General features: G+C 39.8%; 1 protein-coding gene across 1 annotated transcript in view; it reads left to right on the plus strand.

Annotated features, from left to right (window-relative positions):
• Positions 1–15611, plus strand: part of LOC141259374 (septin-2A) — a 96926-nt gene that overhangs the window by 23425 nt on the left and 57890 nt on the right. The window contains exons 2-5 of the mRNA XM_073675270.1: positions 10476–10526; positions 11108–11207; positions 12286–12372; positions 14231–14354. Coding sequence (XP_073531371.1) covers positions 10500–10526; positions 11108–11207; positions 12286–12372; positions 14231–14354 — 338 coding nt within the window. The 5' untranslated portion in view covers positions 10476–10499. The remainder of the gene's footprint in view (positions 1–10475; positions 10527–11107; positions 11208–12285; positions 12373–14230; positions 14355–15611) is intronic.

The following is a 15611-nucleotide window of genomic DNA, read 5'->3' on the forward strand; positions in this document are numbered from 1 at the left end:
GAGTACATCAGAATTCATTCGGCTGCTTCTGTCCTGTGTCACATCATCAATAAACACTAGTGACCCAGTGCCACTGGCAGCCATGCATGCCCAAGCCATCACACTGCCTCCACCATGTTTTACAGATGATGTGGTATGCTTTGGATCATGAGCTGTACCACGCCTTCGTCATACTTTTCTCTTTCCATCATTCTGGTAGAGGTTGATCTTGGTTTCATCCAAAGAATGTTCTTCCAGAACTGTGCTGGCTTTTTTAGATGTTTTTTAGCAAAGTCCAGTCTAGCCTTTTTATTCTTGATGCTTATGAGTGGCTTGCACCGTGCAGTGAACCCTCTGTATTTACTTTCATGCAGTCTTCTTTTTATGGTAGATTTGGATAGTGATACGCCTACATCCTGGAGAGTGTTGTTCACTTGGTTGGCTGTTGTGAAGGGGTTTCACTTCACCATGGAGATTATTCTGCGATCATCCACCACTGTTGTCTTCCGTGGGCGCCCAGGTCTTTTTGCATTGATGAGTTCCAGTGTTTTCTTTCTTTCTCAGGATGTACCAAACTGTAGATTTTGCCACTCCTAATATTGTAGCAATTTCTCGGATGGGTTTTTTCTGTTTTTGCAGCTTAAGGATGGCTTGTTTCACCTGCATGGAGAGCTCCTTTGACCGCATGTTTACTTCACAGCAAAACCTTCCTAATGCAAGCACCACACCGCAAATCACCTCCAGGCCTTTTATCTGCTTAATTGAGAATGATATAACGAAGGGATTGCCCACACCTGTCCATGAAATAGCCTTGGAGTCAATTGTCCAATTACTTTTGGTCCCTTTAAAAACAGGGTGGCACATGTTAAGGAGCTGAAACTCCTAAACCCTTCATCCAATTTTAATGTGGATACCCTCAAATGAAAGCTGAAAGTCTGAACTTCAACTGCATCTGAATTATTTTGTTTAAAATTCATTGTGGTAATGTCTAGAACCAAAATTAGGAAAATGTTGTCTCTGTCCAAATATATATGGACCTAACTGTATCTTATTAGAGAAATCTGCTTTTTTCACCACATGGACTGATCGATCATTCTGAATTCACGCGTAAAATCTGTATTCAGTGAAGACAAATTTTTCCATTACTGAGATATAAGATGGCAAAACTAAGTGTCATTTAAGGAGAACTTGCAGCAGAACGTCTGTCTTCGTCTAACACCTCCCTTTTACATAGAACTTTATAAGCACTGACTGTCATCTCCTATGTTTTCTTGAAATGACAGTTACAGTTCTGTATAGGATTTTATGAGCACCAACTGCCATCTCCTTTCTCAGTAGTGAAAAAATCTTTTTCACTGAAGTCAGGTTTTACCTGGGAATTGGGACTTTTGAGGATGAATGATCAGTTCAGGAGGAGAAAGAGAAGATTTCCCTAGTAAGATATTTTGCATATATTTTTCTATTTTCACATGTGCTATTGACTTATGAAAGAAGAAAATAAAACAGCGGTTACTCGTTAAAGTTATATTAGTTGTCAATTTTGATCTCCCTTCCCAGAAACTGATGGCAAAACAATCCTATTCATTGAACTGATTGACTGTAGGGTGTCAGTATTTCAGCAATTAATTGAAAAGTGACGACCAATTGCTTCCTGCTGTAAAAAAATAAAACCGAAAAATAATAATAAATTAGGCAGCGTTCACATCGCATTATCCAACCTAAATCAGGACTCCATTAGGGGCCTGAAAATCAGAATTCAGACGTTCCCTTCACTAGCCTCTTAGAAAATCTGTGTATGTTGCCCATTGCAACCTGTTTTCCTTTTAACTGTTTTTTGATAAAATCTTCAGCATTCGGTGAGGCACAGGGAGTCTATACAGAGCTGAGAGGGCAAAGGACTACTGAAATTTTCCATGTAAGGCTATCCATACCAGGAAAATCGTACTCGGGCTATGATGAGAAAGTTTACTTCTAGTTTCCTGGAACGAGTGCAGGAAATGAGACCAATTCCTTTTCATTTTTTTCTCCTTGGCCTCGTGTTTTCCTGCATGTGCGTAGATGTGGCTTTTGTAAGTTTGTACGTGAAATGAGATGATTGTACACACGTCACTGCCGTGGAGGCACTAATTATTACAGATAGTGTCAGAACAGGAAGAGGACAACCTAAATGTCCACTTAAGAACCATATAAAGCGTTCTTAAAGGGGTGATCCAGTGAATTCTTTATGGGGGCATCGGAAGAATCAGAGCGTAGCCCCGTAGGAAATGAGATGGTCGATCTTACCCATTGCCGCTCCATAATGATGGAGATGAAAGGTCCCCATTCTGCTGATTGGTGCAGGCCCCAGTGGTCGGATCCCACCGATCAGTAAGTTATCAGCTGACAACCCCTTTTAGGCTGCGTGCCCACTGTGTTTTTTAAGCGTTTCCACAGCGGCAGTTTCGCTGCGGAAATGCCTAAAAAACGCTTGGTTGAAGGTCTGCCATGTTCCCCAATGACTATCTGCATGTGCTGTGCACATGCTGAGGAAATTTCCGCTGTGGATTATCATTGCGGAAAAATCCGCAGCACTACCATTAATTTTGCGAAATCGCAGTGTTTTAGCCGCCATTGACTTGTATTGGAACGCATAACATCCGCATGACTACATGTGCACATGCGGATATTATGCGGTTCAATGCGCGGATAGTACCCGGGTCTGGAGAAGAGGAGACTCTCCTCCAGACCCGGGTACCATAGTACCTCTAGTTAAAAAAGAATTCAAATTAAAAAAAATACTTATACTCACCTTTCCGGCGCTCCCCTGGTCTCCTCTGAGCTGCGCTGCTGTCTCCTTGGCTTCCGGTGGTGGTCTGCAAGGACCTTCCATGACATCATTTAGTCATGTGACGGTCACGCGACCGCTGACGTCAGCGGTCAGGTGATGGCGGACATTTCTTGGCATCCCCCGGTCGCCAAGCATAGGAAAACTGATTTTATAAAAAGATATTTCAAAGCAAGCAGACCTCTAATATAGGCCATACAGGTATGTATAGATTTACATTTCTATCACCTTTATGCCCATATTAGAGGTCTGAAAAGTCCCAAGGGGTGACCGATCCCCTTTAACTAGCAGAAATGGTATCATTAATATCAGCAGAACTGAACAGATTGTGTAGAAGCTAAGTTACTGTTCGCCTATATGCCCAAATGCGTACATATGTTTCCTCCTTTACAGCGGCAGTAGCGTGTTTTTTTTATATATGTTTAATCAGATAAATACCGTAAGTAAAATTTAAAAGTGTTGCACCTAGAAATGCTGCTATTGCAAAACTCACACAAAAGCAGAAAACAATGGTCACAAATTCCCGTTAACTAGCACTGCACAGTTATGGCCATATGGCTACACCGATACAGTAAAGCCCAAGTGTAAGAATGTAAGCAGACCATACACATAGGATTCAGAGCAAGTGGCTGGTATGAGCGATCGCCTCACATGCCGCAATCTCATAGGTAAAAGAAAAGAATCACTATTTCTGTATGTGTGCATGTGCATTGGAAGCTTCTATAGGAGCCCACTATAGTCGGGGCTGTCTTTCACCGTTGTCTCCATCACAGTAGTGAATTCCATTTTTCTGCTCCTATTACAGAACAGAAAACAGAATTCTTAACCTAGATGTGAACTTTCCCAGTGTTGTGTATTTTGACCATCACATAATATTTTTTACTTGGCTAGAACAATTGTACTTAGGCATGGTGGCAGGTTTTTAGCTGGAGCAGCCGTGTGTGGTGTGTGTATCCAGCTTTCTGTCGGGTGTGCAGCACATTCCTGTGTGGTCTTACAGCTCTTTTGAGCTGGAAACCTATGATTAAAATTGCCTCATGTAGAGTGCTATTATGTGCCAAGTTTGACTATTGTACCTCTTCCTTTAACCTCACGTAGGTTTGTTGCATTATTTTCTTTTGTGATGTAGGACAGGAAATTATGTTATACAGAAGGGTCTCCTGCTGAGGCTGGAATGCTTTTTGATATTGTATATAACGAGGCATTAAATGTAGACAGAATATGTACTTCGTAAATACTCCAGTCCATTTTGTGTCTTATGTTGTCATATATGGTATCTTTAAAGTGCTCCTCTCCCCGAAAAATTAGGCTGTGTGCCCACGATGTGTTTTTTAAGAGTTTCCGCAGCGGCAAAAACGCTGCAGAAACGCTTAAAAAATGCATGGTAGAAGGCCTGCCATGTTCCCCAATGATAATCCGCATGTGCTGTGCACATGCTGCGGAAATTTCTGCTGCGGATTATCATTGCGGAAAAAAACGCAGCACTACCAGTTATTTTGCGGAAGTGCTGCTTTTTCGCCGCCATTGACTTGCATTACAACGTGCCAATTCCGCAAGACTGCATCTGTACTTGTGTAATTGGCGCCTTCTAATGTGCAGATGGTACCCGGGTGTAGAGGAGAGGAGAGGACTCTCCTCCACACCCAGGTACCATTAAAAAAAAAGCTGTAAAAAAAAAAATAAAAATAAATAAATATATGCTTACCTTCTGGCGGCCCGCGGTGCTTCCCGGCACTTCGCGATGGAATGAAGGACCTGCGCTGACGTCGGCAGGTCCTTCACTCTACCTCTCCTGGCAGCCGGGACCGAGCGAAGCATATATATATTATATTATATTATATTATATTATATTATATTATATTAGGGGCAAAAGGGGTGATTTTGAACTTTTGTGTTTTTTTTTTTTTTTTTTTTCCTTCAATATTCTTTACAACTTTTGAAGACTTGATCGCCTGTGCTACACATAGCGGGGCTAAGCCATGCTATGTATAGCAAAAATCACGATCTCCTATGAGTATAATTCTGGCAGACGTGACGGGGTGCCGATGGGCGGGACTTGTGACGAACCCCTGGCTGGCGCGTGTTAAGTGTCTGCTTATATGTAAAGTCACGTCTAAAGCCCAGACTAAGGGAAGATATAGGAGAGGGAGAAGAGGGGGTCGAGTCCATGTGGGTAGAGATAGAGGGGGCAAAAAATAATAATAAAATATTACTGGGGGTCTGCTATAAGCCACCCAATATAACAGAGGAGAATGAGAAACTGCTATTAGGACAAATAGACAAAGTAGCAAAACATAATGAGGTGATTGTAATGGGGGACTTCAACTACCCGGATATTGACTGGGAAACAGAAACCTGTAGATCGCAGAAAGGAAAAAGGTTCTTGACAAATATCAAGGATAATTATCTCTCCCAACTAGTGCAGGAACCAACGAGAGGGAAGGCAGTGTTGGACTTAATATTGACTAATAGGCCTGATAGAATAACTGAGGTACAGATAGGGGGGCACCTAGGTAATAGCGATCATAATATTATCAATTTCAAAATGCCCTTCAGTAGGGTTATCAATAAGGGAACAACTAAAACATTAAACTTTAGGAGGGCGAAGTTTGATCAGCTGAAAGAAAACCTTCAACTTATAGACTGGGACAAAGTTCTTAATCAAGGAAATACGAATAGTAAATGGGAAACCTTCAAAAGAATTCTGAATACTCAGTGCGAGAGGTATATACCGTATGGGAATAAAAGGGCCAGAAATAAGAGGAAACCAATATGGTTGAACAAGAACGTAAAAGGGGCGTTAAATAGCAAAAAAGAGGCATTCAAGAGATTAAAACAGGAAAACAGTAAGGAGGCACTAATGTGTTACAAGGAAAAAACGAGAACCTGCAAAAAACAAATAAAAATAGCAAAGGAGGAAACAGAGAGACGTATTGCTAGGGAAAGTAGATCAAATCCCAAACTGTTCTTTACGTATATAAATAGTAAAAGGATTAAATCGAATAATATTGGACCGATAAAAAGTGATGAAGGCAAAATCATAGAGAAAGATGAGGATAAAGCTAATCTATTAAATAAATTTTTTTCGTCAACTTTCACAAAGGAAAAAGAACTAACAAGCGAAATGAGAAGTGACAAGCTTAATCCTCCACTAAGTATGACAAATCTAACCCAAGCTGGGGTACAGAAACGCCTCAGTAACATTAAAATAAACAAATCACCAGGACCTGATGGCATACACCCACGGGTACTAAGGGAACTAAGTAATGTGATAGACAGACCGTTATATCTTATATTTAAGGACTCTGTTGAGACTGGGTCTGTACCACTTGATTGGCGACAGGCGAATGTAGTGCCAATATTCAAAAAGGGAGCGAAAAGTAACACCGGAAACTATCGGCCGGTGAGTCTGACGTCCGTTGTGGGCAAAATTTTTGAAGGCTTTATTAATGAGGCAATCATGGAGCATCTTGACGCTAATAATCTATTAACCCCGAACCAACATGGATTCATGAGGAATCGCTCCTGCCAAACAAACCTGATTGACTTCTACGAGGAGGTTAGCTCTCGAGTAGATCAGGGGGAACCAGTGGATGTCGTGTATCTCGACTTCTCAAAAGCGTTCGATAGCGTGCCACATAATAGGTTGGTATACAAAATGAGAATGATGCGGCTGGGGGAAAATGTCTGCAAGTGGGTAGCTAACTGGCTAAAGGATAGAAGGCAGAGGGTGGTTATAAATGGAATATACTCAGATTGGGTAAGAGTCACTAGTGGGGTACCACAGGGGTCTGTACTAGGCCCAATGTTATTTAATATCTTTATTAACGACATAGTCAACGGGATAAATAGTAAAATATCAATATTTGCAGATGACACAAAGTTATGTAAAACAATTAATACAAAAGAGGATAGTGAAGACCTTCAGAGGGATTTGGATAAGCTGGGTAGGTGGAGCATTAAATGGCAAATGAGGTTTAACGAGGAGAAATGTAAGGTCATACATATGGGAAGGAAAAATGGAAGTCACCAGTACTCACTGAATGGGAAATCATTGGGGAATTCAGAGATGGAGAAGGACTTGGGCATCTTGATTGATAGCAAACTAAATTGGAGTGCCCAAAGTCAGGCCGCTGCTGTAAGGGCAAACAGGGTAATGGGATGTATCAGAAGAGGTATAGCTGCAAAGGATGAGAATATTGTTCTTCCACTGTACAAAGCACTGGTCAGACCACACTTGGAATACTGTGCTCAGTTATGGGCCCCAATATATAGAAAGGATATAAATGAGCTTGAAAAGGTACAAAGGAGGGCAACAAAATTAATAAGGGGAATGGAGGGACTGCAATACCCAGAGAGGTTGGCAAAACTAGGACTATTCAGCCTGGAAAAGAGAAGGTTGAGGGGGGACATAATAAATGTGTACAAATATGTTAGGGGACAGTATAGAGACATTGCCCGGGATTTGTTCAAAAGGAGGGATATTACGGTAACAAGAGGGCACTCACTAAGACTGGAAGAGAAAAGGTTTCAGCACCAGCATAGGAAGGGGTTCTTTACGGTAAGAGCAGTGAGAATATGGAATTCACTGAGTGAGGAGACGGTAATGTCGGATTCACTACACCAGTTCAAGCGGGGACTGGATGCTTTTCTAGATACCAGGCAGATTTCTGCATATACTTAAAAATAGAATAAAATAGTAGGTTGATACAGGGATTTATTCTGACTGCTGGTTTCAGAGTCGGGAGGGAATTTTTCCTCAGGTGAAGATTGGCTAAATCATTTGGGGTTTTTGCCCTCCTCTGGATCAACTTTAGCAACTACAGAACTTACAGGTCGAACTTGATGGACGCAAGTCTTTATTCGGCTTTACAAACTATGTATCACTATGTAAGTGCGGCTATCAGTGATTGACAAGTAGAACAAGGGAAAAATGTTTGGCTGTGGATTTTATGTATAATCTTAAGTAACAAAATTATGTAGTATACATAGTTAGTCCAGCATGCTAAAACCTGGATAGTGTCTGCAGTCAGTGAAAATGACAGGGAGGAAGAAGAAAAAAAACGACCATACAAACCCAAATCGATCATAACTTGTGAGTCAGTAAAATCTAATTTTGATTATCAGGTGATAACAGATTACGGACATCAGACCAATAACTATAAAACAAGGGGCTCACAACCAGGGAGATAAAAAGCAATGTCCAGGGGGAGAAGTTCAATGATATGCAACTATTAAGATGTACTCTGATACCAAAATATTGTATAATTGTTGTTCAGTATATAAATCAAATCAAAGTAAAGTGCTAGTGCATATTCACATCACGTAGCATAATTTAAATACACATAGTTACCAGAGCAGGAATATTTCCTCCTATATAAAGGTCTGAGATCTATAAAAAGTGCTAGTGCATAGACACGCAAATATCCAATATGAATACAGATTTTATATAAAGACACTTCAGGAAACCAGGGCTGTGGAGTCGGTAAGACTCCTCAATTTCCCTGACTCCTGACTCCTCCGCACGGCCTCACTACTGAGCGTGTACATAAAGTGCAGCACAGATTCATCTCAACTAAAAGCCCAGATCCTTAGATCAGGAACAGAACAGACATTTATAGGACTTTTCATAACTTTCTCAAATTCTTATGAAAAGATTTACAGCACATCTGCATTGTACTACTGCACACAATTTATTATATATTTTAAGAGAATGAGTCGGTCCATTTTATACTGACTCGGGCGCCTCCAAAATGGACACAGCATTTGTTTTGGTCTTTTTGTTATTTTCCTGAAGCATCTTTTTTAGCCTTTATTTTTGTTTGCTAGGTGTTTTTTACCAATTGATTTTTGAATGCTGGCATTTTACTGGACCCTTTTTTTACCTTTAGGATGTGTGCCCACGATGCGTTTTTGGTGCGTATTTGCAGTGCGTAAACGCTCCAGAAACGCATTGCATACCTTATCCCATGACTTCCTATGACATTCTGCAAGTTCTGTGCACATGGTCAGGATTTTTTCTGCGCAGATTTTACTTGCCGAAAAAATACGGACATGACCAATTATTGTGCGTTTCCGCATGCGTATTTGCCTATACAATGCATTGGAAAAACACATAGCAAAAACGCGTCAAATACGCATGTAAAAACCCCATGCGTTTTTCTGCCAAGGAGATGCTTCATTTCTGCATCGTGGGCACTAAGCCTTACAATCAAAAAAACTGCTAGCCGTTTTTCAAGAAAAAAAACGCTGGCAAAGTGCTCAGACGGATGCTTTAGAGCCTTCCCATTGGCTTTTATTGTAAAGTATACATGGTCTTCAAAGCAGAAGATTCCTATAGAATGGTGAGGCCACTTTTTTACTGCTTTGGAAACTAAAGCGGTTAAAAGACACCAGAACATATGAATAGCAAGTTGTTTTTACATTGTTCATTCTTTAGAGCGCTTTTTCAGGCGGGTTTCGGAGCGGAAAAAGACCTTTATGCATAGTCAGATACAAGTGCAATAGAGACTATTCTGTTGGTGCCTTTTGTTAGCATTGTGTTCCAATCGACACTTGCTAGAAAACTATTTATGGTGGTTTATAATGGTGTAATGGTCATTAAGTAGACTAGTACAAGAAATATAATAAAACAATACATATAGTCATGTAATATCAGTGCAAACTCGTCCTCATTTGCACAGAGGTATGATTTATATTAATGTACGGTATATTTTTATTTCTTTAGTGGGGAAGTGGCTTTTCTTTATCATTTATCTCTGACATACTGCTGACTCCACAGTGTAGGAGAAACCCCACCGGAGCACGATATTATTATAATCCGTCGCTGAACTAGATGTTTATGTCTTCAGATCTCTTGGGGGATTTGGAATGTATCGAGGTTCTGAAACCCCTTAGGCGGATTATATATCTTATATATTTAAGAGTAAAATAATATTTTATGTACATTCTATAATGATGGACCATTGTGGTGGTATTTTTCTTAAAGCAATGGTTTTAGGAAATATACTTGGAACACTTGTAGAAATGTATCGCTTTATATGTTTGTTTTATGTTGTCTTTCCTATAGAAACGTTTTACAGACTTGTAATCTAAATGTAAATGACCACATTCTTATGCATTAGGTCAATGCTGTTTTTAAGATCCCATTCATTAAAACGTAACTAGTTCACCTCTTTTCTCTGTTTTGGCCCAAGAAGGGGAACAAATATTCATATGGAGTACGGGATCACCCAAATTCAGGAGTACAAGGTCAGAGGGTAGATTAGAGTGAAGAAGGGGCAAAGGTCGGAGCACACGTATAGTAAATATAGTACTCATCACTACTGTAGTGGTGTAGGGCGGAAGAAAAGGCATAGCAGAGTGAAATAAACAGCTTCTTGCTATGTAATCTTGGACTAGAGAAGGCATGGAGCGGGGGTCAGATTGAAGACATCCAGGCAATGAACTGGATTAACAAGCATTCTTAAGACTCCCATGAGCTTATATGCTAAATGAGGTTCTTTAATGTTCCTTGAATATTTCGGAGTCGGCATATGTACACCCATCTTTACTTATCTGTGCTTGCACATCTTTTGTGTTTCTTCTTCTGAGGCTTTTTTAGAAATGTATGTATACATTCATATGTCTTGATCATGCTCTGAAAACTTGCTATTTTAATTTTTGTTTGTAGGTCCCCTACTTCAAGTAATACAGTATGTCTCAAACTGGAGAGAAGGTTAAGGTATGTGCTGTTGTAATAGACCCAAGCTCCCTAAAGGGGTTGTGTGGAAGGTCCAGCTTTTAACCAGTGGCTCAGAATATTTTGACTAAATGAAAACACCCATACAATTTCACATGGCTCCTAGTTAGGAACATAAAATTTGAAAAAAAAAAAAGCAAAACTAATACCTCATGAGTTTCACTTTTTGTATTGAAGAACTGAAATAAATTAACTTTTTGATGATAATCTAATTTAGTGAGATGCACCTGTATGTTTCATAACCTGGGTTCTGCTTTTACTCACCTCACTTAGTCCACCATTTTCCTTCCATTACTGCCCAGATCCCAAAAGTTTCCTACTTTCTGTTCCTGTCTTGACCCAGAAAATGACACACAGCCAATCGCTGTGTTGGCAATGATTACTCAGGAATTCCAGCTCCATTTTCTGTATGTTGAAACTTAACAAGGATGTAGAGATTAGTGGGGAACCTCGGAACATGAGTGAAGTATTTTCTATTATTTTATGTAAACCTTTCCTGTGGTGGTTCTAATAGTCTATTACCACAAATCTTACTTTTCACAATAATGTTATTATTTTCCTAGTTCTCAGACTCTGCCGGCTATGTGGGATTTGCAAACTTGCCCAACCAGGTTCATAGGAAATCTGTGAAGAAAGGTTTTGAGTTTACCCTTATGGTGGTTGGTAAGTTGGGTAACATTTTTATAACATTTTTTTTTTCTATTGTGACTTTTTCCTACATTTGCTCTTTATTTCTGACCTAATCATTGACCTTTTAGGCTAGTTTGTACCCACCCTGTCCAATTTTGGCATCATTCATGTATAAATATAGCTACATTAATAGATGAAAATTAGGGGAAGGAGTTAATTTTATTTTATTGTTAGACAATAAGTTTTAACTGCAAATCTATGTCTTCATTCCTTGTATTAGTTTTATTGGCCTCCTTGTAAAGGAAAACAACAGTTAAAATATGCTATGTAATCTATGGGCAGCATATTTTATTAAAGGAGATGCTATATAGCTTTATGGGTAGATAACCAGGATATATTTTACTTCATTAATTTACATCTCTTTTCATTCTATAGTTAGAAGTCCCGTGGGCGGTCCTACTTAGTGACTCACTGCTGTTTGCACACTCATACAAGGAATCACTGATAAGGACCGCCCACTGGACTCCTAACCATAGGATGAGCAGAGATTTAAATGGGTAAAATACAAGTTAGGGTAGGTTCACACGAGCCTATAAATAATCGTGTGATTCATAATCCACTTTTCACACAGCAGCTATTAATCCTTTACAGGACCATTTACAGTTTCCTACGTTACAGAATTGCAATGTATCTGTTAAATGTTGCTATACTGTGTCTACGTATGGCATCTGATTTTTTTTTTTTTTTTTTTTTTCACATGCTCTCATAGACTTGAATGGGCGAGTCTCATCCAGTTTACGGAAGAAACTAGTACAAGCTGTATTTTTTTCCGCTTGCAGATTGGGTCAATGTAAAGAATTGCTCACTTGCACTGCCCCTTTGAATAACATTGTTCCGAGTGCTGTCCCTGTTTTTCACAGACTGCATTCTGACCAAAAATGTTTTACTGAATATTTCCCCACACAGCTATATGTTAATCTCCCCAGCCCCTTCAGCTATATACCATGCTGCCTACAGATAAGGGTGCATGTAGAACATGTGTTCATATTGTTTCCTGTTGTATAATATATGGTAACACATGTTTACATGGAAAACCCATCTTTTCTTGCAGGAGAGTCCGGATTGGGGAAATCTACTTTGATCAACAGTTTGTTCCTTACTGATCTGTATCCTGAGCGATATATACCCGGAGCTGCAGGTACTTGCTGACATTTCTTTCATCCTGGATACTTTATGCATCTGTCCTTCCCTGTTTTGTCATACAGTTGTGCCTCTTACTAGTGTCTTTCTGTTAAACTTTTCCATACGTGTGCATATCCTGTACATTTCCTTTATACTAACATTTACTATAGTAGTAGTGTAAAAACTTTACCGTGTTTCACTGGATAAACATTAACCACTAATGGCCTCCCAATGAAATTATAGGAAATGTTACTTTTATGTAGTTACTTAGTTTATTAACTGATAAAACTTAAAACATTTTATTACATTTTGAAATTCTTTCTATAACTGACTGGTTGTTTTGCATTTAATAATTCCCCATCTACCCCCTCCCTCCGCCTTTCCCGTGCTATTTATATAGACCTTGCAGACCCAAACAAATGAGACATTAAAAGAGGGACTGTGGTCAGATATATGACAGCCCCATAGACAATTAACACAGCAGAAGTCGTGCATGTGCACCTCCACTTCCTTCAAGACGAGCTCTGTAGAGCCACATCCCCGGGATCCAGGGCCCTGTTCTGACTGCAGGGGACACCCAGCGATCCCGAGACCCTCCCCATTCCAGGAATCAGTAAGCTTTCTTCATTTCCCGTTCTTCTCAGTCCTCATTCAGGCGTCAGTGTTGCACGTACTTGTTCTTTGTGTGTTGTCCACGGATAGAACACATATCCATTAGTCTGTGGGGCTGTTCACAATCATGTTCCTGTTTTTTGTTTTTTTGCGTACCATTTTTCTGTGCAAAAACCAGGGACACGTGTCCTTTTTTTTACTGTCAGCACGAATGAAAATTACCAATACAAGTCTATGGGTCTGTGAAATATGGATGGCATCAGTGTGCAGTCTGCATTAAGATTGCTACGAATAGGCAAAGCTTTGTCATTTATCTATCTGTACGTGAAAATCATTGATGGTACAAACTGACACACTGACCAATCACTGATGAAACTCTGGTCCAAAATACTGTTCCCAACGGTACCTTTTTTGTGTACGAGACAAAATATGGGCACAAGAATGAGACCTCAAACTGTGAGGCAGGACTCGCCATTAAAGCCGGAGTTAGTTGTTGAGGCCACACCTGGGGAGGCAGTTTTCATTGAAGTGATTATAAGCTGCACAGGCCTTTTTAATCTCTAGTTTAATAACATAATTGACTCATTCTGTACTTATTATAATTTTATATTTGGGTTCAGGAGACAAAAAAAAGAAAATCGAGAAATATGTTTTTTAATGCAAATATGAACTAACAATTATTGAGACTTCTAAACACCGGCATTTATTTGCTCGGTCTGATGAGTCACTCTAGAAAAAGTTTGAAAAACCCTGTTCTATCCTAAGTATAGGATATAATTTTGGACTTGCATTGGCCGTGGAGAAACTGCTATATGTAGTGACAGAATTGGCGAGGAAACCATCTGATGTCCTATTAAGTAGACACAACCAAGCTGGGCGTCGGAGGCTGACCTTGGTAACTGTTTTCAGTGTCCATCCACTCCAGATGTTAGACCAAATGAAAAAGAGATGGCGGACAACCCCTTTAAATAAAAGTTGTGCATCCAATTCTTGCTACTTGTTTTTATTTTGAGCCCATTTGCAACAACCACAGGATGGTTTTCTTCAAACCAGGTATCATTTTAATCAGTGTAACAACGCCAGCCTGACACTGCCTGTTGTTTACTTAGCACAATCCTGCTGACAGGTTCCCTTTAAGTACATGTTTCTGGATCTGTATAGTTCTCTTTTGTAATATGTGTGTTAAGCTGTTCCCAGTGCAATATAATTAGTTGCACATACAGTATATAACAATAACATCTTACCCCTTATTTATTCACTAGAGAAAATTGAAAGAACGGTTCAGATTGAAGCTTCAACCGTTGAGATTGAGGAGCGTGGAGTGAAACTTCGCTTAACTGTTGTAGATACTCCAGGCTATGGGGATGCCATAAACAGCCAAGATTGGTAAGTTAAGGTTGAGTATATGTTTCTTGTATGCTGCTTATTGTCTTTTATGGACCACCACTTGTCATAGAGGGGCCATCTACTGGTCTATAAATGTGATATCTGGGGTCTTATTCAAGTGACTGAAGCTGAGCTGTAGTGCTAAATACTAGAGTGGCACTATTTCTGGAAAAGAAAAGCAGACCATTGTTTCTTTCCTTGGACAACCCCTTTAAGGATTCTTACCGGCATGCGAGGCAGATACTGAATGTTTAACTACTTTATCTATGCAGTCAGCATATGTGAAATCTTTTTACCTATTTTCTGCAAAATCAATGCCATTGGTATAAGTGAGAGTCCTTTCTGGGACCTGACCGTATGCAAAGAGCTTTTTATTTAATTGGCCCTACAACATGACACTGGAAACAGCCCAAAGCTATATGTGTCTGAATTGGAGAAAGGGTTAAATGTGATAACTGGCTTGCGGTGGGTAGCGATGTGCAGGAGTCCCCCCTTTCCTTCCGTTGTCGTCTTGCCCCTACAAGAGCTCCGGCCAGATTATTGTGTTTCAAGCAGCTCTTCCTGTTGATTGTGCGCTAATTCATCTTGTTTATTCCATTGAAATGTTTCTGGCTGCCTTCCTTGGATCCTTGTGACAATGCGCAGGTCACAGACATGGACTGTAATATACAATCTGGAGCCACTGCGTGGATCTCTTATCGCCGGTTTTCTGCTGGAACACTTGTTGCTTTTAAACAAAGTTAAATTCATTAAATGTAATCTGATTTAAGGGCGTGGGATTTAGGCTTAGGTCCACTGGTATTTGGGAAGAAGGAATCCTGATCAACCTCCGGCCAAGATGGTGGATTATATAGCTTGATTTATGGCTTTAGTGACTACAGGGAGAATAATAGTGAAAGCACTTCTTGATGTAAGAACTGAATTTTTACTTTTATAGAACAGCTGTTCTTTGCCATTTTGCTTTCCATATGACTTTTTACAAGCTTTTTTTGGCATACATACCTATGGTTTTTAGGCTGACCTGTGTTATGGTTGATGTTTTATAGCTGGCTTTGGTTATCACTCACACAATTTGTATCTACAGTTAGGTCCAGACATATTTTCACAATAACCGAATCTTCGTGAGTTGGGCTCTGCATGCCACTATTTTTTATTTAAAATGAAACAACTGAGATTGAAGTGTAGACTTTCAGGTTTAATTAAAGGGGTTAAACAAAAACATCCTGTGAAAGGTTTAGGAATTGCAACCATTTTTCT

Source organism: Phyllobates terribilis, unplaced genomic scaffold (genome assembly GCF_046119375.1).
Source record: "Phyllobates terribilis strain yellow unplaced genomic scaffold, ASM4611937v1 Scaffold_1__5_contigs__length_1240528914, whole genome shotgun sequence".
NCBI lineage: Eukaryota > Metazoa > Chordata > Amphibia > Anura > Dendrobatidae > Phyllobates > Phyllobates terribilis.